This window comes from Ochotona curzoniae, unplaced genomic scaffold (assembly GCF_017591425.1).
Source record: "Ochotona curzoniae isolate NIBS_2020 unplaced genomic scaffold, NIBS_Ocur_1.0 contig_3498, whole genome shotgun sequence".
In the NCBI taxonomy this organism is placed as follows: Eukaryota; Metazoa; Chordata; class Mammalia; order Lagomorpha; family Ochotonidae; genus Ochotona; species Ochotona curzoniae.
In genome coordinates, this window is record NW_024465885.1 from 26772664 (window position 1) to 26796888 (window position 24225).

Here is a 24225-nt window from a genome sequence, read left to right on the forward strand (position 1 = left end):
ACTGCCATGACAGCTGTGTTTCCTGGACCATGTGAAAGAAGACATGGCCATTATCCTCTCTGATTTCTGGGTGCCTTTGACAATCTGCCTTTTTGGCCTACTTGTAAAACTGAGGGGCTGTTGATGGGATTGATGTTCTATTCCATGTAAATGGTTTCTCCTACGTTCACCATGCCACGTGTTGAAACAGATACTGTTAGTTTGCCATGAAAATGAACCATCACCTAATATGCTGGACATGCTTACATCATATCTTAAACCTTACTAAAGTTGAGATTATATTTAAATTTAGACAAGCATTGGGAATCACGTCAGCATAAGGGATCATTCTGAGATTCAAGACACAATTGTCACAGAAATTTGAAGTTATGCAAAGGTTATGAATTGAGACCTCCCTTAGACAAATCTGTCTAACTTATGACAAATTCTGAACTTTCAAATCCCTGTCTCCCATATTATTCTCTTTTATACTTAAGTATCTTATTTTTTGGCTTTCTAAATTTACTATGAAAAGTAAAAATACACAATTTTGCATTTTTATGGCACTGTAAATATGCAAGGAAAATATTTTAAATGAATTAATTATGAAATAAGGCAATATCCACAATATTTTAATGATGCTCAACACTTGACCTACAAAAGAGGAAGAGTTTAGGAGATAGTCAAATGAATCCTTTCAAGATCCTAAATTGGGAAATCCAGCCTTCCCAAATGTTGAGTAGAGGGGATTGTAAGCACGGCAGTGAGGAAGGAAAATCTATAGCTTAAAAATAACTCTTCAACTAAAAGGTAAGATAACACATCCATTTTCACTCACTTAACCTGTCAACTTGCCAGAACTGTCATGTCAGCACTCCAGCTAAACCACGAAGGCTGATCATATCCCATTATCTCATTTTTTTTTCAGAAAGATTGCATGAAGATGCCAATCAGGGGGGAAAGCAAAAAGCAAAAGAAAAAAAGATTGCAAGTAAGGAACAAATGTACTGATGCTGAAAGGCTGCTTAGTTAACAGAATTTTAATATGCAACTGCAATGTTTCTTAATAACATTAATTACACGCTTAGTAAGGCACCATCCTAATTCATTAGTGCTTTCTTTTTGTTGTATTTTATCTCCTACTAGCAGAATGAGGAAAATTTGATTGGCCTTTTTCTATTAGTGTTGCTTCTTTTTTTTTTTTTATTCCGGCACTATTTACAGCTGCTTGCATAAGCATTTTCTAGGCAAGTATTACCTATGTATGCATATGTGTAGACCAGTGAACTGCACCAACATTTGGCATGTCCCTACCACAGGAAAATTTCATGCTAACCTAAAAGCAGCAGAAAGGTAACACAATGACACATTTAGTAGCAAAGAGCTAATGATTTTGTGGAGAAGAATTCTAAGAATTCTGAGAAGCAGAATTTACCATGAGAGCTATTTAAAAGATGTTCATATATCATTGGACTCCAAATTTAATTTCAGTTACCAGTTTATATACTTTCAATGATTTTACTTATTTCGTGCTTCCCTGAGTGATATTTATTGTTTTTTAAAAGTAAGCCATACATATAATATTGAAGAAAAAAGCATAGCATATTTTATAGTATTTTATCATGGTATCTGGCCATAAATTGTTATAATTTATGAAATTTAACATTCTTAAATTCTTAAAATGTATGTAACTCAAAGACCAATGCAATCTATTCTGGTTATAGCCACATAAATCCCATGATACTAATCCTAGGTTATGAATTCAGATGATATTATTTGTACTATAGTGATATTTAATAATTAAAGTACTTTAAGCACTAAGTTAAAATAATTTATATATATTTTATGCCAATTGGAGGGCCTACAAAAGGTTAAGATCATACAGAATAGGTTTATTTGGCTGTGTTCCTCTATTTAAAGCAACACAAAAAATGAGTGATGGAGACATTTTGGCACAATTCCAAATGAAAAAAAATATGAAGTAACTCTTGTAAATATGATGAATTTTATCTGATGATGAAAAACTATACATAGTACCAACGTGATTAAATTACTAACTATTTGATCCTAAAAACACGGCTTTACTCACGTGGGATTACCCTAAGGACATGAGACTTTTTAAATCCGAAAATTGTCTTCAGCTTCTATCAAAAGAGGACATCCAAATACTAAAGAACAAAAGTTAATGAAGGACTCAAGGAACCGCTAATAATGAAGGTTGTGCTGGCCAAGTGCAAACACCAGAAGGCAGCCTCTACAAATTGGATATGACACTTGCTAGTAACCAAGGAAATGAAGACTTTGGCCCTATAACCAGAAGGAACTCAGTTCTGCCAACAACATGAATAAATGCTGACATGAATTCTTGGAGAGTGTCTCTGGAGCACATCTCAGCCTGGCCAAAACTTTAGGACCCGTAGCAGAGAAGCCAACTGAAACTTTCTGGACTCATTGCATCTTGAAGTGGGACCTAGTAAATGAGTGTTTGAAACCATTCCAGTTGTGCTCATTTTTACTCAGATATAGAAACTTGAAACTATCTTCACCGTGAAGCAGAGTGCAAAGAAAAATATGCAGAGGGATCTTCATAAAGGAAGGCAAAAAATTCATGTTAAAGAAATTGTGGCTTAACATCAGTACTAAAATAATAAAAAATAACTTTTTGATTAATTATTACAATCAACCTTTTAATTAAAGGCTACTAAAAGACCTTGATATTGGCTAGTCTGTTCACAGAACATAGAAACTCTAGTCTATTGTACTTAACTAGGTAATGAATCATCAAAAAGGTACCAACATGGATTGACACGGATGGAAATGCTACCCAGAGCATATTAACCAATTACTGTCTAAAGAAATAACTGAAAAAGGAACGTAATCACTCAAAACAATTGTAAAGAATTAATATCTTTCACGATTACCCAAAGACATACTGACATACTATCCACGGCCAGTGTAAAACCATACACAATTGGTCTGTTTCAAAAAAATAAACCCCCAAAGAGGGGAAAGGCCTGGAAAATAAATGGAGATGACATAAAAAGCTATAACTGAAAAAGTTAAGGAAGCCTCCAGTGGGGCAGTAAGAAATCATATAAAAATCACTTTGAAAGTAGCAGATAATTGTGGAATTGAGGCACAAGAATGTCAACAAAACTAGTATGTTTAAAGAAAAGTGGAACAAATATTAAAAAAAAATAAGCACTCTTGAAATGAAGTAATTTATATCACGAAGTTTCAAATTAAAGGAGTTGCATGTATCCCAGGAATATCTGATACCACCTGTTCGATACCATGATATGACACAGCAAAGTTATTTGGAAGGAGGAACAACATGGGAATTTCAACAGGAAAAGAGCATTCCAGCCAAGGGAGAGAGTGCCCTGGGAGCTGCAGGCTTCACCACAGTGCCATTAAGGATCAAGACAAAAGAACACAAAGTTCCGAGAAAAAAAAAGTAGCATTTTATTCCTAGATTTCTTATTGTGAAAAAAGAAAATATTCATCCAAGAGCACAGGTCAAAAACCCCAAAACCAACTCTTTATGACAAGTAACATGTACTTCTTTACAAGATGATGGCATGGGTACAGACATGTTTGTGATGAAAATCTAGGACTAACATGATAGTTCAGATGTTCTGCATTATGAAACTGTTCGGAAATACAATTAGAACATTAAAAAAACGTACCCTTTCATGAAAACACATAGAACAATGAAAAATATGATGTCTAATAATAATAATAATTAAATGGGACTTTGCATAAAATAGCTGCTTGGTACTAGGTATGAGAAATGGTAAGCGTGCTCATGTGGGCACTGACAACAACAGGTCACAGGGCAACCGTTGTCCATAAATAGGACTCAAAGGATCCAAGTTCGGGTCTCACTCAGCCTCATTTCAGATGTTTTCCACAAAAAACCCCTCTCAACAAGAAGAGCTTCATAATATGAAAATACACATATATCATATTATATCTTCCAAAATTCAAAGTGGAATGAGAAATGGGGCTCTGAAAATATCTGTCACACCACTATTTAAGTAATGCCTAATCAATAATTTTCTCAGAATTAATCTTTCATTCCCTCACTCTTTATTGGATTTCTTGGTGGTCTCAAGAATGAAAAAAATAAAAAGTACTTTAGAGCATACTACAAATAAACTTCATGTCAACTCATGAAACTTTCCAAATGCTCCTAGTTGCAGAAGATACCTAAATTTGTGTGTGAACGATTGAAACACTGAAAAAAAAAATGTTTCTAGAAAGTTCTATTAAAGGCAGTGGCCACCGATTTAAAACAATAATGTAGAAATATGATACTTTGAAAAATATATATGTATAGATATTTGTGTGTGCATGTATAATTCTTGGGGATTATTTGTATTTTCCATTAGAATGAGACATAGTTTGAGTCACTCCATTAAGAAATGCATAGGCTTTTCCATAAATGTATGTATAGTGTCAGTTTGTTTTTGAAATTTTAAACAATTTGCACCTGATATATTCAGCTTTTAGTTCCTTCACCAAGGCATTCAGCACCTAGCATATGGTATACAAGATAGAAAGTGAAGCAGGGTGCAGCTTCACAAACAAGGCAGCTGGCGGATTTGACAGCTCTTTTCCAAATTATTCATCATGTTTTGAGTTGCTGCTAGGAAAAAATGTGTTGCCCATCTCCAAAATAGATGTTCTTTTTTTATGTTTAAGCTTCTGTAAGGGTTCCAATAGAAAAATAAGACAGATGGGTATAGGAAGTATGCTATTTTTGCCTCTTTAGACCATTTTCCCCTCTCAGTTCGTTCATCAAAAGATTTTTCCAAATAAACAAATGAATATTTCCACAATTCATACTTAACTATGTCCAGAATATATTTTTGCTTGTCATAAAAAAAAAAGAATGCTTCTTGGAACAGTACAAAGCCAAAAGTAGAGAAAGGACTGGTACATTTTTAATGAGCAATGTAGTTGTAGTGTGGATTTTGAGATAACTAGTAAATAGGAAAAATGGATTAGAGGGATCTTTTCACAGAGTTGTTGACATTAAAGATGTCTGAGTAAATCTGATACTGGTGAGGCATGCTTGAATACTCTCAGTAGTAGTTCCCATATTGGGAATATTCTAAATCACCTTTTCCTAAAATCTGAAAATTGCATTCCTGTTTTCACTGCAATGCAATTTACATATAACATCGAATCCTTTAACTCACATGCAAGGTCATTCATTTGGAAAAAAAATAAATCTCCAATTTAAGAGTTTACAAAGTTCTCTAAGTAAGATTTTCCACACAGGCCACCACAAAGTTTGAGTTCCACCCTGTAGAATACCCTTATGTCATCACCGAAAAGCTTCAGATTTGAATAGCTTGACTTGAATAATAATACAGTCTTTCTATGATTGGTATATTTAATTTATTATTTCAGTTGACTTGCATTTTCTGATTCTACAATGAAAGTGCAAACATCTATAGTCCCTGCTGAATTAAAATTGATGCATGATGATGATACAAAGGAGAAGTATGCTAATTCCCTCATATTCAGCCTCTTCTTCGGCAATCCAATAGAACTGCATCCAACATTCAGTTTCCAAAATTAATAGTAGTTGTCAAGCTTAAAGTATAGTTCTTCATATTTCTTAACATTGTCATAAGTCATTTGAGATAGATTTGTGAAATGACAGACTTTCCCAGAATAAAGTACAATGTGTCAAGAAGCTATTCTTTATTTCCAGTCCAATGGGAATTTAAGAAATCATTTTGAACAAGAATAAAATAGAAATAACTTTTGAAACACCTTGTGGTTGACAGATAACATCTTAGTACTCTGTGTATACCACTTTTAAAGGATTATAAATTCACTGGAAATGATTAACACTGCTCTTTGTTCTAGGAACTTGTGGAGAAATATAGATCAACTGGTCATGTTTTACTGGCATAATTTTATAAATATTTACAATTGAATAGATTTTTCCTATTTATTTGAAAAGTTATCACCTCAATTACTGTCGCTGTTAAATGAACCATAATTTGGGGGTATTCCTTTCCATTCTTCATATTTGCAGTTGTTCTCAGCTGATCTTCTATCTATATTCATCATAAAATCATAAGCTTTTAAAATCTCAAATAAAATGTGAAGATATTTTTATTGCTTACTCAGTAAGAATTCCAATTTCTAAATCTTCCAATTAATATTTTTAAATTAAATAATATCCACAATTTTATACAAATAAAGTCTACTTACTTGGGGAACAATTAAATGGGGCTGTTTGTGGACCTGGGGCCTAATTCACAGATAATGACAGAGGTGCTCTTGCAGAGTATTCAGCTAACCTACTGTCTGCTCTCCTTTGGCTTTTTATGTGTTATCTCATTGTTTCTCATTTTCTTTTTAATTGTGGATGTCATCCCACAGACACAAAACATTGTTAATGGGAATTCTTACAGAGGCAAGAAAAGAGGACTTAAAATGCAGCATCATATTCCTCAATTTTCAATCAATACCAGTTTAAAAACTCACAACTGATTTAACACTTGTATTCTGACAAAAAAAAAAATCACTGTAGTTTGTTTCAACTATGTGAATATTATATTTTCATTTCAGAAACATTTGACTGTGAAGTAGAATGTAGTTCAGAAATTCTGAATGAGGATTATTTTCTCCATATTATGGGAGAAGCAACTGAAAGCTGGGGAGAGTGCACGTCTGAGGAGAACTCTGCTGTGAAAATGTAGACCATAAATTCAGACTTCTGTTTACTGGATTTGTTGCCCATGTAAGAAAGTAAGTCTGTGGAAGTTGCAACCACACAGGAAAAATATGTCATGGATTTGTACCAATATATATCAAATGTCAACATGGTCAAACTAGTATATTAAGAAAGCTTTTGAAGCAAGATGGACAATTTATATAGTTCAAAATTGAATGAGCTATCGAAGCACAACTAGGTTTACCAAAGAAATAACGCAGTACATCATTCATTCATTCATCGATTCGTCTATTATGCACCCACACATTCATTCACTTACATCACAATCATAAAGAATTATTTACTGGCATGTTAAACTGAAATTTAAAAGAGATGCACATTTTAAATCAATACATTAAAAGACTATATATTCCAAATATTTATGAAGCATTTAAGCTTCTGTAAGCACAAGCTGCTTCAAGCCAAATGAAGGGCAATATGTGCCAGCATCACAGACACAGACAGTCCACATCAGCACAGCTCACCTCTCCCTCTACTACGAAGGAAAGCATCTACATACAATCACTGGAAGTAGTCTACTTAATTTTATTGAACAGGCATGCAGATAATAAGTCCAGAGCAACTGATTCTTTTCCTAAAATAGCTTAAAATAAAAAGTACATAAAGCATTAGGACTTCTTAATTTAAGTTCTTATCCTTTATCTTACATAGTGTCAAACATAACTGATAATTGAACAGTTTTTACATTCAAGAAAAATAGATAAGTTTTGCATTTTTCCTTAAAAAGTCGGCAGCATATAGCATTAATTATCCATGTGCTCTTTTACATAAAACTATGAACTGCTTATTCCTATGTAGCAAATATCACTAAGGTTTATCAAAAAATCAAGAGCAGGTTTTAGAGCAGACAGTCCCATAGGTAACATTTTAACACGAGTCAATAAATATTTCATTCTGTCAAATCCTGCTATGCGTGAATTATGAAGCATTGTGCAAAGCCATGCTAAATGGATAGAAGGATGGCTACTTACCAACAGGGCGAGCTGTAGACATTACAATGGTGTGGTGAGAACATAAAAAAGAAATTAAAAAAAAAAGAAAAAATTATCAGAATGCATGATGTGTAATGTCACATTTAAGTATGGACAATAGAGTGATTCTAGCCTCATAATTCAAGTATGATACAACTGCAACATATAATTCTGAGGCTGATTATTTTGAACTTCACTGTAAGCTATCGCCTGAGAGATATTTTACGTAAAGTCTTATCATCATCATCACTTACTATAGTCATTATTTCAAAGATTTTGCGTTAAACAGTCTCATCTGGCCCTGAAGTTAAGAACCTGATGAATATAACTATTCCAGTCACAGACCAGCAAATGTCATGTCAATACAGAAAGGTCTCACTGTCTGATTTAAATAGCAATTGGATTTTAAGCATGGTTAGTCAGAACCATTACAAGGACTAAAGAAAAGCCCTTGATGTTGCGTTTCAGTCAGTAATAGGTTAAACCCACATCACTTTTCATCCATGGACAGGGTGGATGAATGAAAATATAACAAATAGATTGGAACGTCCTTGGAGATTTCAACTCAGCAGCTCCATAACTGCCGGTTTTCTTCTTTTTGGCAGAGGGCAGGAAACAATGACTGACAAGTTGATTCTTGTTCACACTGAGAATACCTTTCAATCTGCTGCTTCAACACATTATATTATTTTCATTATACCATAACTTTCAATCACTAAAGTCAATAGTAATGGGCTGTCCTCATTATGAATGAAGTGAAATTGAAGAAGTATACAAAGACTTAAATCAACTTTGTTTAAAAAGCACAGTCTTTTAAAATAAACATAAGGTAGCAAAACATTTTATAGAAGTACAGTGCACAAGTATTATAAAGCATGGTATCCAATTATCCAAATGAATATTTGGTATTTTTAGTAGCATTTGAACTTGTATTAAAACATACATTAAAATGATAAATTTTCCAACAAGTACTTCACCCATATCCCACTGGATTAAGCCTTTCCTATAAATATATAACATTCCTTTGGAGCTGAGAAGAATTTGCTGTTAATGATGATGCCTTGGGCATGGCTAGACAGATGCAACCAATTGAACACATATTTTTTTACTTTTATTTTATTTATTCATTATTAATATTATAGTATTATTTTATGATATAGTTCCATAGACCCTGAAAATATATATTTTTTTGTTCACACATAAACTTAGTATGATTTGTGTGTAATCCGTAACAATACAGTTGCCTCTATAATGAGTCAGCATCTTAGAATGCTACTCACAATTACAAGGGGGCGCTTGGGACTAGCTTGTAACACAAATGGATAAATAGCCACTTCAATGCTAGAGCTCTGTTTCTAATCAAGTTCATTGCTAATGTGCTGTTGAAGCAGTACAGAATGGTCCAAGGACTTGTACCCTTCACCAGCCACATGGGAACTGAGAAGAAGATCCTGGTTCCTTCTCCTAGCTTTGTCTGGCCCCAATCTGATTCTGCAGCCATTGAGAAAGTGAACTAGCAGAGGATGTCTATGTCTCTCTCTCTGTCTTTCTCTCTCTCTCTTTTTATCTCTCTCCTTCTACCTCTCCATATCTCCTGTTCTTTAACTCTGCCTTCCATTATCTAAATAAGTAATTTTTAAAAAAGAGGAGGTGAGGGAGAAAATAAAGGCAGCCCAAAGACAGAGCAGCTGAAAACTCTGGCTTAGTGAAACCATACTTTGTCCTCCACTATGTGAGAGCTTCAAAAAGTACATTCAAAATGGAGTTGAAAGAAAAGAGATATGACCCGTGATCTCCTCAAGGTGAGTTCTCATGCTTGTGTTCTAGTGGCAGGAAAAGAGAAAAAAGTAAACTGGACTACGGTTTCTTTTTTTCAATTCATTAGCAGAAAAACACAAGGCAAAACAAAAGACTGCAAAATTGTTCCTGGGCCTAACTGTTGCAATTTCTTTCTCTTTTACCTTAATATATAATTTCCGAAAAACCAAATCTGTACTTCCCTGGAAAGTTTCATTGTAACCCTTACTATGCAGAGCCATTTAAATAATTTAAAATAGTTATAATTATTTCTGAGATATTTTAAAATTTCTATTAGTGAATTATTTGAATATAATATAAAGCAACTTGGCTGTTGACTACTATTGTTTTTAATTTTGCTTTTGCCAAGTCAACAAAAAAATAACTTCACATTCAGCTTTATTTACAACCTATATGTCCCACAGTTTTAAAAAAAAGTGAAACTGCCACAATTTTTTCACATTGTGACTATAAAACTCCCTTATCTTTTTGCAATTGACTTTAGGGACTATTATGATATTTTAGCAGAAGCATCCCAATAAACCTTCTCGTCTTTGTCACATAGCAACATTTTATCCTAAAAAAAAAAAAAAAAAGAAAAGAAAAAGAAAAACGCAGGTGGGTATTTTCAAAATCAGCAAATTAAACTAAACTGTGTCCCCACATTAAATGGAAGAAAATGGACATGGCCTCTTGGGTCAGTTGACCTTGTTGTAATAAAACAATCCAGATAAAGGCTAAACACTTCATTTATGTGCATAGAAAAATGAGCCCAGAAAAAAATACATAAGTCGCAGATAATAGCATTTTCCCCCTATTAACCTCTTAGCATGAGAAATCCCAACTGCTTTTCCTAATGGTGAAAAATGTTAAAAACATTTTAGTCCAACATATATTATATTACAGAGGTTTTTTTTTTATTTAGCCCTGTTTTTCATTTCCAGTCTTAAATGAGTGATAAACACATACTACCTAGAATATTCTAATCCATCAATGGGGTACAGTAAGAAATATACACTATAGTATTTGCAGATTTAAAGAAAATATAGTTTTAAAAAGAAAAATGCTTTCCATTAGTTTGCTTAAAACAAATGCATGAGGAGCATAGATTGTTAAAGCAAAGGGTAAGCATGGAACTTTCAACAAATTATGAAAACAATTAGTTGGCAAAGCTCTTAAAACAAACAGATCATTTCACGTCCCATGCATCCAAGCGTTCAAGTGTAAAAGGAACCTGCTGCTTCTGAAAACAGTGGCTCACATTTTCTCATTCCTAGTTTGTTTAGTCAGCAAATAATTTTTGAATGGGACATTTCTGGTTGCTTGTTTTGCACTAGCTTGTTTTCTTCTCTGCCTCTCTCTGACACACACACACACACACACACGGAAACTTTGGAGGTAATTTAAGTGAATTATTAAAAAAAAAAAGGCTGCCCTGTTAAAGACAAACAAATAAAAGAATGTGCAGAGAAAGCATTAGAAAAAGACACAGGAGAGAGAAAGAGAAGAATGGAAAGGGCTCTTTCATCTACTAGTTTACTCTTCCAAATGCTTAAGCAGCCAAGACTGGGCCAGGCTAAAACTAGAAGCTTGGAACTCATTTAGTTCTCCCTCTTAGTTGCCAGGGACTCATCCGCTAGAACTACCTTTCGCTGCATCTAACGCTCGTCATTCACAGGAGAAGTGGATTGGCTGTAACTTGAACTATATACTCTGACATGGGCGGCCTGTTATCTCAAGAGTCAGTTTAACCAGGGTGCCACAAGCACACACAGGGAATGCGGATTAAGTCAAGTATGCTCAGGGACTTATCAAGGCTGTAAAAATTTGGTCATGTGTAAGCAGTATACACCTTCAATTCCAATATGCATTCACAGCCCTTTCTCACCTGTTAACCTACCAGTAGTGAAAATACTTTTAAGCAATTAGGTTTCCAATTTGTCTACATTTTTTTTATACCTAAATTCACTTTAGGGTGGCTGATAAAGAGAAAAATAGATTAGGTGGAATAGAAAAGGAGTAACTGAGAATTATGAAATGTGTCAATATTTTCCTAGGTATCCAGTGCTTCTGTCTCTTAACAGTTAACTGGGGACAAATAAATTTTCCATGAATTGAAGTCCAAATATAAGTGTGGTAAATGTCATTTTTTTTTTCTTACCAGAAAGAGGAGCAACCAGAGAATCCCCGACCCATTTCTTGCAACTCTAACCATCCTCTTCCCCCACTGCCTCCCCCAACCCTTCTCCCAGTCTTAGACAAAAAAGCCCTGGGAGCAAAGCTGACCAAGGCTAAGAGGTACAACTAAATGGGTAGAGATGGAACTGAGACATGGATGAAAGGTTGTGGCCAATATTCTAATCTTTTAGGTTAGCACGAAGAGGCACAATTGCGAACAGAAGCAGGATTTAAAGACTGAACCAAGGTTGAACTTAGCTATCTCTGAAGTTTTCTATCAGTGAAGCATGCCATGAGTAATTCTATTTGGCAATAGTAAATGTAGCTGTCTGCATGGGAAGACTTGGTAACTAGGACTCTATCGTTTACGTCATGTGATCAACATGCACCACCAGGAAGATAATTCAGAAGTGTGGGACTGCAATGTTCTCTTTCATAAGCAAATCCAGAGAGTCTACAAATGAACATGAACCTATGATTGAGAAAATGTATGACACCCAGGAAGTCAAAGTTCTTACAAAAGTGGCAATTTCAATTATTTAAGGGAAATGAACTTTGTAACTCACTCCCTAAATTAGATTACCTCAATGCCACAGCTCCTCTGTCCATTTTTTTTTACATTTGGGGGCGTTATTTTTTTTTTAGATTGATTTCCAGAATGTTAAAAAAAAGATTTAAAGTAACAAAAGAAAAAGAATTTCAAAAGAAAAAGAATGTAAAAGTCTTCAGAAATGTAAGCCATTTTACTGTACTCCATGTATACTACAATCTACAACTTAGAATGGAGCCCTTTCAATCACCATCTGGAAATGAAACATGGTGGTGATTTTACTTCAATAAGTGATAGAAAGTAAAATCTAGGCATTTATATATAGTGCTTAATAAAACGTATCATCTGATCTTTTCCTTGTGAGTTCACTTACCAATCTTAGCAAATATCAATCTTCTGGTTCAATAACCTTTCACCTCTTGAGCAACTTACCTCGGACGGTGAGGGTGGCGGAGGACTCCACCTTTCCCACTCGGTTCTCAGCAATGCACAGGTACGTGCCTTCATCTGTGCTCATGGCCTTCTTAATTCTCAGCGTGTAATCATCCCTGATGTCATACCTGTGTCGAAAGAGAAATGGTTTTATTAACTTAGCTTAATTTTAAAAAGAATAATGTCAATATGCTGCCTAAATTAACACAAGACATACAGATAAAATGTTCAACCATATCAGTACAATGATTTCAGTGACTGGTAAACAAGTATAATTATTTCAATTAAATAATAAAACTCATGAATTTAACAATTTATCCCTAGCTCTTGCTTACCAATGACCTACATTTGGTAAATGTGTACAATGCTTGCCCCTTTGGAATTCTCAAACATATTTGCACCACAACTTTCCTTTGGGCAGTTTCTATTTATTTATTTTAAATATGTAGTCACTGCGGGAAAGGAGGGACATGCAGTCGGGGATAGTGGGCCCCTGCCCTCTGGTTGCCTTTCCAAAGGCCTGGAATGACCACTGCTGGACCTGAGCCAAAGCAAGGAGTGGGGGAATCCCAGCCTAGTTCCCCCATGTAGTGGCAATGATGCAATAATTTGAGTCTTCACCTCCTACCTGCTCAGTTGTGCCTTGGCAATGAGCTGGGATCAGGAACTACAGAAAAAAATTGAATGCAGGTACTTGGATGTGGGCCATGCATCCTAAAAGGGGTCTTAGCTTCTACCATTTATCAAAAGTTTTTCTTAGTGATTTATTTTCTATTTTTGTAATTTAAAATGCGTTCACAAACCTGTTTTATTTGTAATTTTTTATTTTATATTCAGCATTTTATTAAGTATAACTGCTACCAATATAACTGCTATAAACCATCAATGTTGGGCCCGGCGCGGTGGTGCAAGTGGTTAAAGGTCCTCGCCTTGCACACCCGGGATCCCATATGGGCGCTGGTTCTAATCCCGGCGGCCCCGCTTCCCTTCCAGCTCCCTGCCTGTGGCCTGGGAAAGCAGTCTAGGACGGCCCAAAGCCTTGGGACCCTGCACCCGCGTGGGAGACCCAGAAGAGGCTCCTGGCTTCGGATCGGCATAGTATCAGCCCGTTGCGCTCACTTGGGGAGTGAATCACCGGACGGAAGATCTTCCTCTCTGTCTCTCCTCTCTGTATATCCGCCTTTCCAATGAAAAAATAATAAAAATAAATCTTTAAAAAAAATTAAAAAAAAATAAAAAATAAACCATCAATGTTCTTTTGAGCATTGGGACAATATAATCACATTTAATTTTCTTTTTTAATTTAATATTTCACTTTTTAGTTAACATATTTCTATTCTATCTTATAGTCAAAGGCTAACCGGCTCTAATAAGTAAACAATTCAACACATACAAAGCACAAATACCATAGTTCAACAGAAAATTAGGTAAGTACCCTAAGTAATAACTGAAAGAAAACATTTTCAGCTTCTCTCATATAGATCTTAAAAGTTACAAAATCATTAAAACTCTAGTATCATAAAATTCCTATAAATTTGTTTGACAAATATTCAAATCTATATTTGACAAAGCACTATTGTTTGAAAATATCGGCACACATATGTATTATCTCAATTTCATTTTGTTAACAAGTCGATTCACAAAAAGATTCAAGAAAAATTTTAAAATGTTACCATGAATTTTCTGGGATTATACATCTAGGAGAATTAGAAATTAGGAAATTGCAATCACATAAATAATGAAGCTTTTTCCATTCTTTTATTATGTCTGCCTCTGATATTTCACTAGTGGCTTTACTGAAAGATGTTTTGCAATTGCTTCAGATTGGTCACATTGTATTTCTCCCTCTGACAAAGCCAAGTTTTTTCTGCTTTCAAGTTATTATTTTAATTGCTTCTTTCTGTTCAGAATTAGCCTTGATTTTCCATTGTTTCATTACATCATAGACCCTATGGGGTTTGTGTTTAAAACTACTATAATCTGATGTCTTGTACTTCTATCTTTAGCAAAAAGAACAGCACAACTTAATTGTAGTGAAGTCCAAGATACAGACTTTGTAGTAGTACTTTCATGTTCTTTTTTTCCATTTTCCCCACTCTTCTCTTTTTTTAAAATTATTATTATGCCCACGTACTTTCATTTTCATAAGGGTTTACATGACAATATGCCACTAGAGTGCCAACTAAACTTACTACCTGGGCTCCTCCACCCTTTAATTCCATAGTTCTATCTTTGTGTGTGTGTTTGCTTTACATTTCTGCTTACTTTTTATGCCATAAATCATTAGCAGAGACTCAATGAAGATTGCTGTTTGAAGCCTTCCATTATAATGCCCTGCTAATCTATTACTGCACAGAAATCATTGGTTTAATTTTAAATGCTTACTTATGATATATAAGACACTGTTAATGAAACTGCTAACTAGATCTTGACAATAGAATGCTGGATTCTCTGCTATTGTCTATGCCCACAATGATGGACATATGACTGTGCATGAAGAACTATACTAAAGTAATAATACAGTAGTACTACTCAGTGTGTAGGGAGAAAACTTGAGGATGGATGAAGGGAAAACACAGGGCCTACTTAACTGCTCCATAAAATGAAAATATTAATAAAAAAGAAGTTTAAAAAGCCCCTTACAAAAATGGGATAGAAATAGAATTAATATACTTAAATATGCAGACATTTATCTGTTCAATAAATATTTATACTATCTAACAAATATTTATCTGACAATTTCATGAAGGATAAATGACATGTCAGAGAGCTGAGTGAGATGTGAGACAGATTGAACCAGTCTGCTGTATATACTGGCAAGCACAGGGATCAGAGTTGGGGGTGGGTCTGGTGAGGGTTATTGTGGGTCACTCTTACTACATTGCAGTTCCCACTCGTGTACTGTGGGAACTGTGAGGGTTAAGTGTGGAGTGGGCTGGGTTGGTCTGGGTCAAAGTATCTGGCTTCTGTAAGAGATGGAGCTGGAGACAGAATTGACCCAGCAATTGCAACCAGGGTGTGCATTGGCTGATGTGGGAGTCAGGCTGAGCCAGACCAGATACTGGCAAATACAAACAAGAGTCAGGTCTGGGATAACCTCAGGCTGGACTCAGAACTCCAACCATTGGGAGAATTGCAGAATTTCTGGACTTACTGTGGAGTGCATGTGTCAGAACTGGACCTCCTAAATGACTAAAAAAGAGCAGTGGATAGCATGCTCAGATCCACATGGAGGGCATGGCAGTCCATTGGGGCCTGTTATGGATATCTGATGCAGTAATAAATAAAGAAGGGCAGAACAAAAAGGACAGCTACCCCCAGCCAAGAGTTTACAACAAATATCTGGACAAACAGAGACTCTAAGTTGGACTATGTTAGCAATGAACCTTGGAAGGATTCCTCATCAATGCATTAGCAAGATCAACAGCATTTCAGAATTATCAAAACCACTTAAGCAGAAACCTCAGAATATGCTCCACATTGGAGACCATGGGATGATGTTTTGGTGGATGTTCCCCATCCACAAGGAGAGTTGGTTGGCAGGCTAGGTGTGGCTTCTCCCTTTATCTTCCCTCTCCCCCTCCCCCAGATACAGGAAAAGGAAAATGAAAATTTGGACAATAGTAGTCTAACCCACTTTCCCTTAACCCTTGACCGTTTCCACCCTGCTCTAATAGGTTAACATTATCAAAAGTAAAAATAAATAGTAATTAAAACGAAAGTTACTTAAGCAAATTTACTTAAATGCCACAGAATATTTAAATATTTAAATTTACCTAAATATTGGAGACTTTCTCCAGGTTAGTTTTTTATTCCTGAAATTTGACATGCACATGTTTCAGACATCCATATTCTGCGTCTCCCTGATTAGAAACAATTGCTACAAGGTCCTAATGCTACACTATTCTACCAAACGTAGATGTTGTAATTAAAAATAAAATCCAGGGTTGGACACTGTGGTAAAAAGAAGCAAGTCTCTGTTTGGGATCCCAGCTACTCCATGTGTTTCTGATCCAGCTACCTGTTAATGGAATGCAAAGCCATAGATAGTGACCCAAATAATTGGGTTCCTGTCATCCACATGGAAGGAATAGATTGAGTTTCTGGCACCTGACTTAGACCTGGTCTTAGCTGTTACAGACATTTGGAGGAATAAGTTAGTGAGTGGAAAATCTCTTTCTCACTGTCTCTTTCTTTCTCTGTCATTCAGCCTTTTGAATAAATAAAAATTTGCCAGATTTAAGTCTGCACATATTATCAACATTATTAATCCTAATTTACATGATTAAAGATAAAGAAAACAATTACATTCTCCCTTGATGCAACGATCCATCAAAACTTGAATCCTGTAAGCAATATACAACCAATCATCCCTTTAGCTACACTTTGCATAACCAGCATTAGATCTTCTATGTATGACAACAAAATATTTCTTCCAAAACTCCCTTCCAAAAACACCATCACCTGTGTCAAACACAGAAATTTACTTTATGCAGCAACAAAGCCTTTTACACTGGGACCTTTTTATGAATTATCTCATTCTTAGGTAAAATATTCCCAACAACAACCACCCACATAGTAGTATGGTAGCTATATAACTGAAGAGTTTAGAGAAACATTGAAAGCATCAGTCCAAAATTCTCTGATAATTCTGATTATATCTCTCCACTCTTTGAAACTATCTAAAGGCTCTTACTGCAGTCACTGAAAATAAAATCTATTTCTTTCTGATGTTCAAAGCTATAGGTAAACTGGCTCTTACTGATCTCTCCAATTTCATTTTCACCCTAGTCTAGTCTCATGGATCTTCCCTGTCTTGCTTGGCTTAAGTAGGCAGTTGCTACAAGGTCTTCATCTGAAAAATGAACAAATTCTTGGAAAGCTCCTCTCAGCATTCTCATGTTAACCTCATTGCCTCCAGGTTCGATCAAATAAAGTTTCTTCAAAGATGCTTTCTCTTACTGAGTGATAGAAGTTATGCCCTCCACTGTCTCTCAAGCTTTAACTTACTTTAAATTCTCCAATTCTCTCTGTTACAACTAGAGGCCCCATTTTTCCTTCCAAAATCATTACAGCACAGTCTAACTCTCTGCCTTGAATCTCATGGTGCCTTTTCAGTGTTCAACATAAGAAGGTCTTCAAGTCAACAGATATGACATGATAAAAGTATCAACCACCAATCTCTTCTCTCTCCAAGTTTTTCTTGAGCCAATGATTTGTCTTTGAAAGCAATGTATTTGACAGTAATTACATATCAAATATTTCCACGTGTTCAATAAATGTGATCTCATTCCTTTCTTGGTATTTTGGTGCATGCTTAATGGTGATATCGTTGAAGCTCTACATCAATGCACTGCACAACCAGGAAAATGCTCATGTTTTCTTACTTGAAAAAAAAATACTGGCAAAGTGATATGAAAAGCTATGAATTATGACATCTTACATTTAAAGAGATCATTGTGATGTTCAAAATGTTTAACACATTTTCGCAATAACCATTACAGAAAAAATGCCTGTTTATAAACAAGATTTTACTGAAGTATGTGCTAAGAAAGTTGTGTCAAGTAAAAATCTAAGTACATGTATTTAAAATTTTTGCTTTAAATTTTATCCACGTTTTTAAGACAGAAAAGGAGAGAGAGCTTCCATTGGCTATTTCACTCCCCTAAACACCCACAGCAGCCAGAATTCCATCAGGTTCTCCCACGTGGGTAGGTTGAGTCATTAACTTGCTTTCCAGGGTGTACATTAGCAGGAAGCTGGATTGGAAGTCCTGTGGGGATTTGAACCCATGAATTTGATAGGGAATGCAGGTGTCCCAGAAAATGTATTAAGTGCTGAACTACCACTTTCAATCCTTATTTATTTATTTTTTTGCAATAAAAGTAAAACACTTCTTCCATTTCATAATACGTGTGCATTTTTCTCTGTGTGAATGCGTTAGTCGAGTAGGAATACCAATTTTGTTTCCATAGTTTCAATACCTTCACAAATTATCCTAATCATTTTAAAATATTATGTTAAGATCTGTGAACTTGTGGGATCAGAAGTGTTTTTTACTGATACATGCAAACATTACTTTCTTATTAAATAATCAAACATGTTTAAATTTTGGTCATAATTGACAGCTTTCTTTAAATAATTAAGAATATATTTTAAACAACTTAAACACATTTTGGCACAAAATAATGTCTTTGTAATGTGGTTTCAAATCACATGCGATCACCATGTATGAGATATTGCTGACTTTAACCAATAGGAAGAAAAGCCCAGCAGATGAGAAAGCCTTAGTAATGAGGAAATTCTAATAGAAACCGGACGATTTTTACTGTGAAATCTGCCATTCTCAAGTTTATATAAATGCAGTCGTGGTTGCCAGGTTTGATTAATGACAGTAGTACAATCGTGTGCTGACAGTCCCTACCACAGGGACACCTTATTTTTCCTGATATGAAACATTGCTGAAAAGTGCAACCCAATCAGATCTAGCCCTCAGACAACATGTGCTATCGTCACTGTACCGTGAATTGAGATTGATTGGTAACCAGCTGTGACAAAGTGGGAGTAGAAGCACTGGCTATGTGTGGGTTTTATTTTCTCAACGGGAGAAAAAAAAAAAGAAAAAGGAAACTGGATTGTGTTAAAAAGCATTACCATCTGTTCGGCTAAAATAAATTTATTTTAATACTTGAAACAAGAGTTTGCAGGCAAGTTTCTGTTTGTTTGTGATCTTAGTGAATCATCTTCAAAATGCTTCAAAAAAATGTTATTCATTTTCAAGAAAGAAAATTCCACATTCTAAAATTGTTTCCTAATTCAAATGATTATAACTTTACTTCTTGTTCATGAAAATTGGCTCATTTTTAGTAGGGAAATTTTTGTGTAAACCTAAGTTTACTTTGAAACTATCAAACAGGACTGAAAAAATGGAAAAATTTTATAACATAACACAATTCATTCATGAGTTATACTGTGAAACTATCCATATAGGTTAAGCCACGAGGGTAGTTATTTTTACAGATTTTCTGCTTTATGAATATTATTCAGGTAATTAGACACTCTGAAGCCTTCTCCAATAGTCATGGAATTTGAAAGAAGAATAAATGAAGAAAATTGGAACTTATTTTATGACCTGGAATCTTGCCATGATCAATTCAAGTCTGTGTCCCTCGTCACCTTGTTTGAATTACATGAAAACTCCATGAAACTTCCTGAATAGTCATTCTCGTCTCAAAAGTGCCTTTGTTTTTCATGAAATGAAGTTTACTTTCTCAACATTTCTAGTTTTGAGAACATCTATGACTTGTTATTGTAAGATTGCTGGCACTGGTACTAGAACAAGTGTTTTGAATTAACACTTAAAATGTTAGCATGCATCTGCTTTATTAATCATTAATTAGGCCAAGAATAAAAGCTATGAATGGAAACAGGGTACCTTTAATGTCGATGTGAGTAAATGCTTTTTTCTTTCCTTTTTAAAGTGGAAAAGTTTATTTTCAATTTTGAAAATATTTCACCCAATCTAGACAGCGGATCACTACCCTGCACTGTTAGTCCCTTTTCGGGGAGAAAACAATGTCTGCAATGATTGGTCATCCTTAGTTCCATAATTCACTACACACCACATTACTGAGCTTTATGAAAACTCCATACATTCTGTTGCTGTGCTTTCAACATGAAAGTTTTTAGGGCACAAAGTTTATTAGATTTACATTTTGAATCATTTTTTGATGTTTTTCAGACACGCCTAAAATCCATGCCACGGTATGATGATAGAGCCATGGAAATTCATCTGTTAAAGACTTGGGAGGTGATATCTGTCCTTATTAACTATAGAGCATTTGAATAACTCCCAATGAAACCTTTAGACATGGCACTTATGCATAAAACCAAAAAAAATTTTTTTGTGTATTTTACACTTAACAATTGAAAATGGAAATATCTCGATTTTTTTCGAAGCAATCATTCTATCCAACAAAATCTTCCTACGAATCATGTCTGATACTGTTATTAAGAATTAGATAAGCATTTCTTGGCAACCTAACTCTCGCTTATATATTCTTCATCTTTAATATTTAAGATGTACGTAATAATCAGATTGTATATTATATTTTAGCTTGGAAACCAAAGAATAACTGCATTACTCTAATAAGTTAATGGAAAATGTAGATTGAGTTATCTTCTAAATCTGTTTCCATCCCTACATCTTTTTGTTCTCACTACAATTACACTGCAGGTAATGTTCACATTTTGGATGAAATAAATCCTGAACCATTCAAGGATCAGAAGCTAGGTCTGGGCAGGGGAGCTAAGAGATGTATGAGTGGGGACTATCCTTTAAAATGAGTGTCAGCTGTTGTAACATTATTGGAAAAGGAAAGGAAATGAAAGTCCTGAATGATTAGACTTACAGGAAAACAGTAAATGGCAAACGATTCCCTAAATTGAACCTGCTGTGCTCTTCTAGAAGTCTCGAGAAAGCCAAAATGGAACTTGAAATATGGTGACATTCTAAGCCTTTCTTAAATAATCACATACATGCTTACATTATTCTTGAATTCTGACACATTACTCTTCTTAACAGTATCCTCCAGTTCTAAATTGTTTCCCTCATGTCAGCTTGACTCATAGAAACTAACTATTGTATACGTGTTTCCCATTTCTCTTAAGTTTTGCTTCCTATTTGTAACCTTGTTCAAAAAATATTAATATTTGTCTTGGTTTTCAGAGAAAAGAGATTACATTCATGCTACTTTCATGACAGTCTATTATTATAATAGGTCTATTTAAAATTATCCACTATTGTTAATCTCTTACTAAGTTCAACTTTGTCATAGTTACATATGTGTAAGGAAAACATTGTAGGGGGCGTTTTGTAATGTGCCTGGTTTCAGGTAACCTTGCAGGTCCTAGGATGTAGCCTCCAACAACAAAAGGAGTTTCTGCTTTCAGCATAGTTGAGAGAGAATGGTATTTTCAAACTAAAAAACGAACAAACCACAGCAACCCTCTGCTGCAAAAAAGAACCAAAACCAATGTTTAAAAACACCTGCATGGCACTGAGACAAATTGCAGATTTCAGCTAATAGGAGAACTTGGTCCAAAAGACCAGGCTGGGAACCACTGTCAGAGATGCTGAATGCAGACCATCTGGCAAGGGGCCCTTCCAGAGGAGTTCAGCCATCTTGCAGCCCAAACCCTCTTCCACTTTTTAACTCCAAAGCATCTTGGCGATTCTCCAAATCCTGCTCTCTCATCCATCTTCTGCTCCTATGGCGGGAATGGTTGAGGTGCTTCAAAGATCAATTTTTCTCGGCCAATGTGTGGTCAACACTTCAGTTCACAGCCTACTGTCCTTGCTCCCACTTCAGTCCCCATCCTCTGTCATTTTCATCCCTTGTTAACCTTGGTAGGGAGCTTCAGGTCATTTTGATAGGAACTTAATTTTTTTGGTGTGATCATCTATATCCATTGAAATTTTCTCTATAATTTTTCAAGGTATCTCCTCCCTGGTTCTAAAATTCTTTATTCTCTCTTTCTCAGACATTTATTTGCCATGCCATCAGAGTTTTCCTGAGTCTGACTTCTGATCTCAGCTGTGTAAGAGTCTAATAAACAGCAGCTTCCCAGGCACTCCAGAAAATAGCCTGACAGAGAAATAACTGGTCGAATTTCGTTTTGGAATGAACCATTTGTTCCCTGTCCCAATGATATAAACAAACAAACAAACAAATAAATAAAAGCAAACCAATAAACATCCGAATTTTACTGCTTTTTCATGGCTGTGTCCAAATGAAATTAATACAATGTTCTGCTCCTTGCAACAACTAGCAGGAACATTATTAGAACATATTTTATTGGCAGTTAAAGCTTTAAGGTAAAACATACAAATACATTGTAATAAAAGAGCATATGTTGATGAAATAAAATCATGAGGCCAGTATCTTGGTGCAGCAAGTCAAGCTGTCAATGGAGACACTGTCTCCATATCAGAGCATTAATTCAAGTCCTGGATGCTCTGCTTCCAACCCAACTCCCTACTTATGTGCCTAGGAAAGTACATGGGCTCCTTCGTCAACCTCTCCCCATGGGAAACTGATATGCAGCTCCTGGTTACTAGCATTGGCATGGTCTAGCTCTGGCTGTCACAGATATCAGGGGAATGAATCAGCTTTTGGAAGATCTCTCTGTCTCTGTCTCTCTCTCTCTGCAGGTGTGATGGAGTTGTGCACACTTATAGAAGCAATTATCTCATTGGCTTAAACTCTTTCAAGAAGATTTGGCTTTATAAATAGACTACAAACAGTGACAACAAATTTGGAATAGCAGATATGTTTCAATTTCAGGTCTTTGGCTAGAAATTACCCTAAATTTAAAAATTATTTTAGAACAGAATTAGAGGAATTAAGTTGATAAGAATCCACAGAGCGCACATGATGTGACGGAAATGTTTTCATAGATAGAACTGCACTTACTGCACTGAGTTGATAATTGTCTCTGTCCACTGAGGAAGTTGATTTTTACTGGACAGGCTCTATAAACTCTGCATAAAATTCAAACTGACCACTTGCGAAGCTGTGGAGATTTCTGCATTTTTTGTGGGATTTTCTGCCTGGAATAAAGTGGTGGAAGAATCAAAATGCTCTCTCCTTTCTTCTGTCAACAAAAACTTCCTTATGAAATATCCTTAGGGACTGATTTAGAAATTTAACAGATCTTTGTAAGGGCACCTTTCTCATTAAATGTGTCACATAACTTATGGGTTGGTAGATCACTTTGAAATTGAACGTCTGGACACTTCTCTAATTAAGATTATTTCTTAACTAATTTTATCAAGTCAACAGCTATTTAATTGGCAGAAAATAAAAACTGTTTGAATTATATATCCTGAAAATATGCAAAGACATTCACTCATCGCAAGTCATTAGGGAAACAAAGTGCCTTTTTCTAATGATGACATGTTGATGGCAACACTAATCATGGAATTATTTGTCCAAATCCCAACTCACTTAGTGCTACCTTCGTATCTAACACTATGAGAAAAAAAGACCGTTATGTTTAAAGTCAGTTCCATTAAATTCTGTATGACATTTCCCCCTTTTTACATTCAAACAAAACCAGAGTCAGTTTTGAGGCATTGACTGTTAAGTTACCACTGTGGATGCCTGCAATCCAAAATGAGAGTGCCAGTTTGAGTCAGAGCTGGCTAGTCTGCTTTGGATCAAGATCCCTGAAATCGCACCTGACAAGCAGCAATAAATGACGGTCTAAGTCATTCAGTCCCTGCCACTCACAGGAGAGAACGGATGAGGTTCTTGGCTCCTCGCTTCTGCGTGGCCCACTCCAGATGCTGTGACCATTTATGGAGTGAACCTGCAGATAGAAGATCTCTTCATTTACATCATATTCTCTCTCTCTCTCTTTCTTTCTTCTGTTTCTCACGCTCCCTTTCTACCTTCCAAAATAAAAATCTTCCAAAACAATTTAAAAATATAAATAATGTGACATTTAATTAAACAGTGCCCTGATTCATATTTTCCACAAAGGACAAGTTT

At 35.3% G+C, this 24225-nt stretch overlaps 1 protein-coding gene across 3 annotated transcripts in view; it reads right to left on the minus strand.

The window, feature by feature from the left end:
- The window catches only part of ROBO2 (roundabout guidance receptor 2), a 576432-nt gene that overhangs the window by 112324 nt on the left and 439883 nt on the right, over positions 1-24225 (minus strand). For 2 of the 3 annotated variants that reach the window (XM_040980632.1, XM_040980631.1), the window contains exons 6-7: positions 12671-12798; positions 7714-7725 (exon numbers count right to left, since the gene is read on the minus strand). In XM_040980632.1, the coding sequence (XP_040836566.1) occupies positions 7714-7725; positions 12671-12798 (140 nt within the window). The remainder of the gene's footprint in view (positions 1-7713; positions 7726-12670; positions 12799-24225) is intronic. The other variant, XM_040980633.1, reaches the window with a different exon arrangement.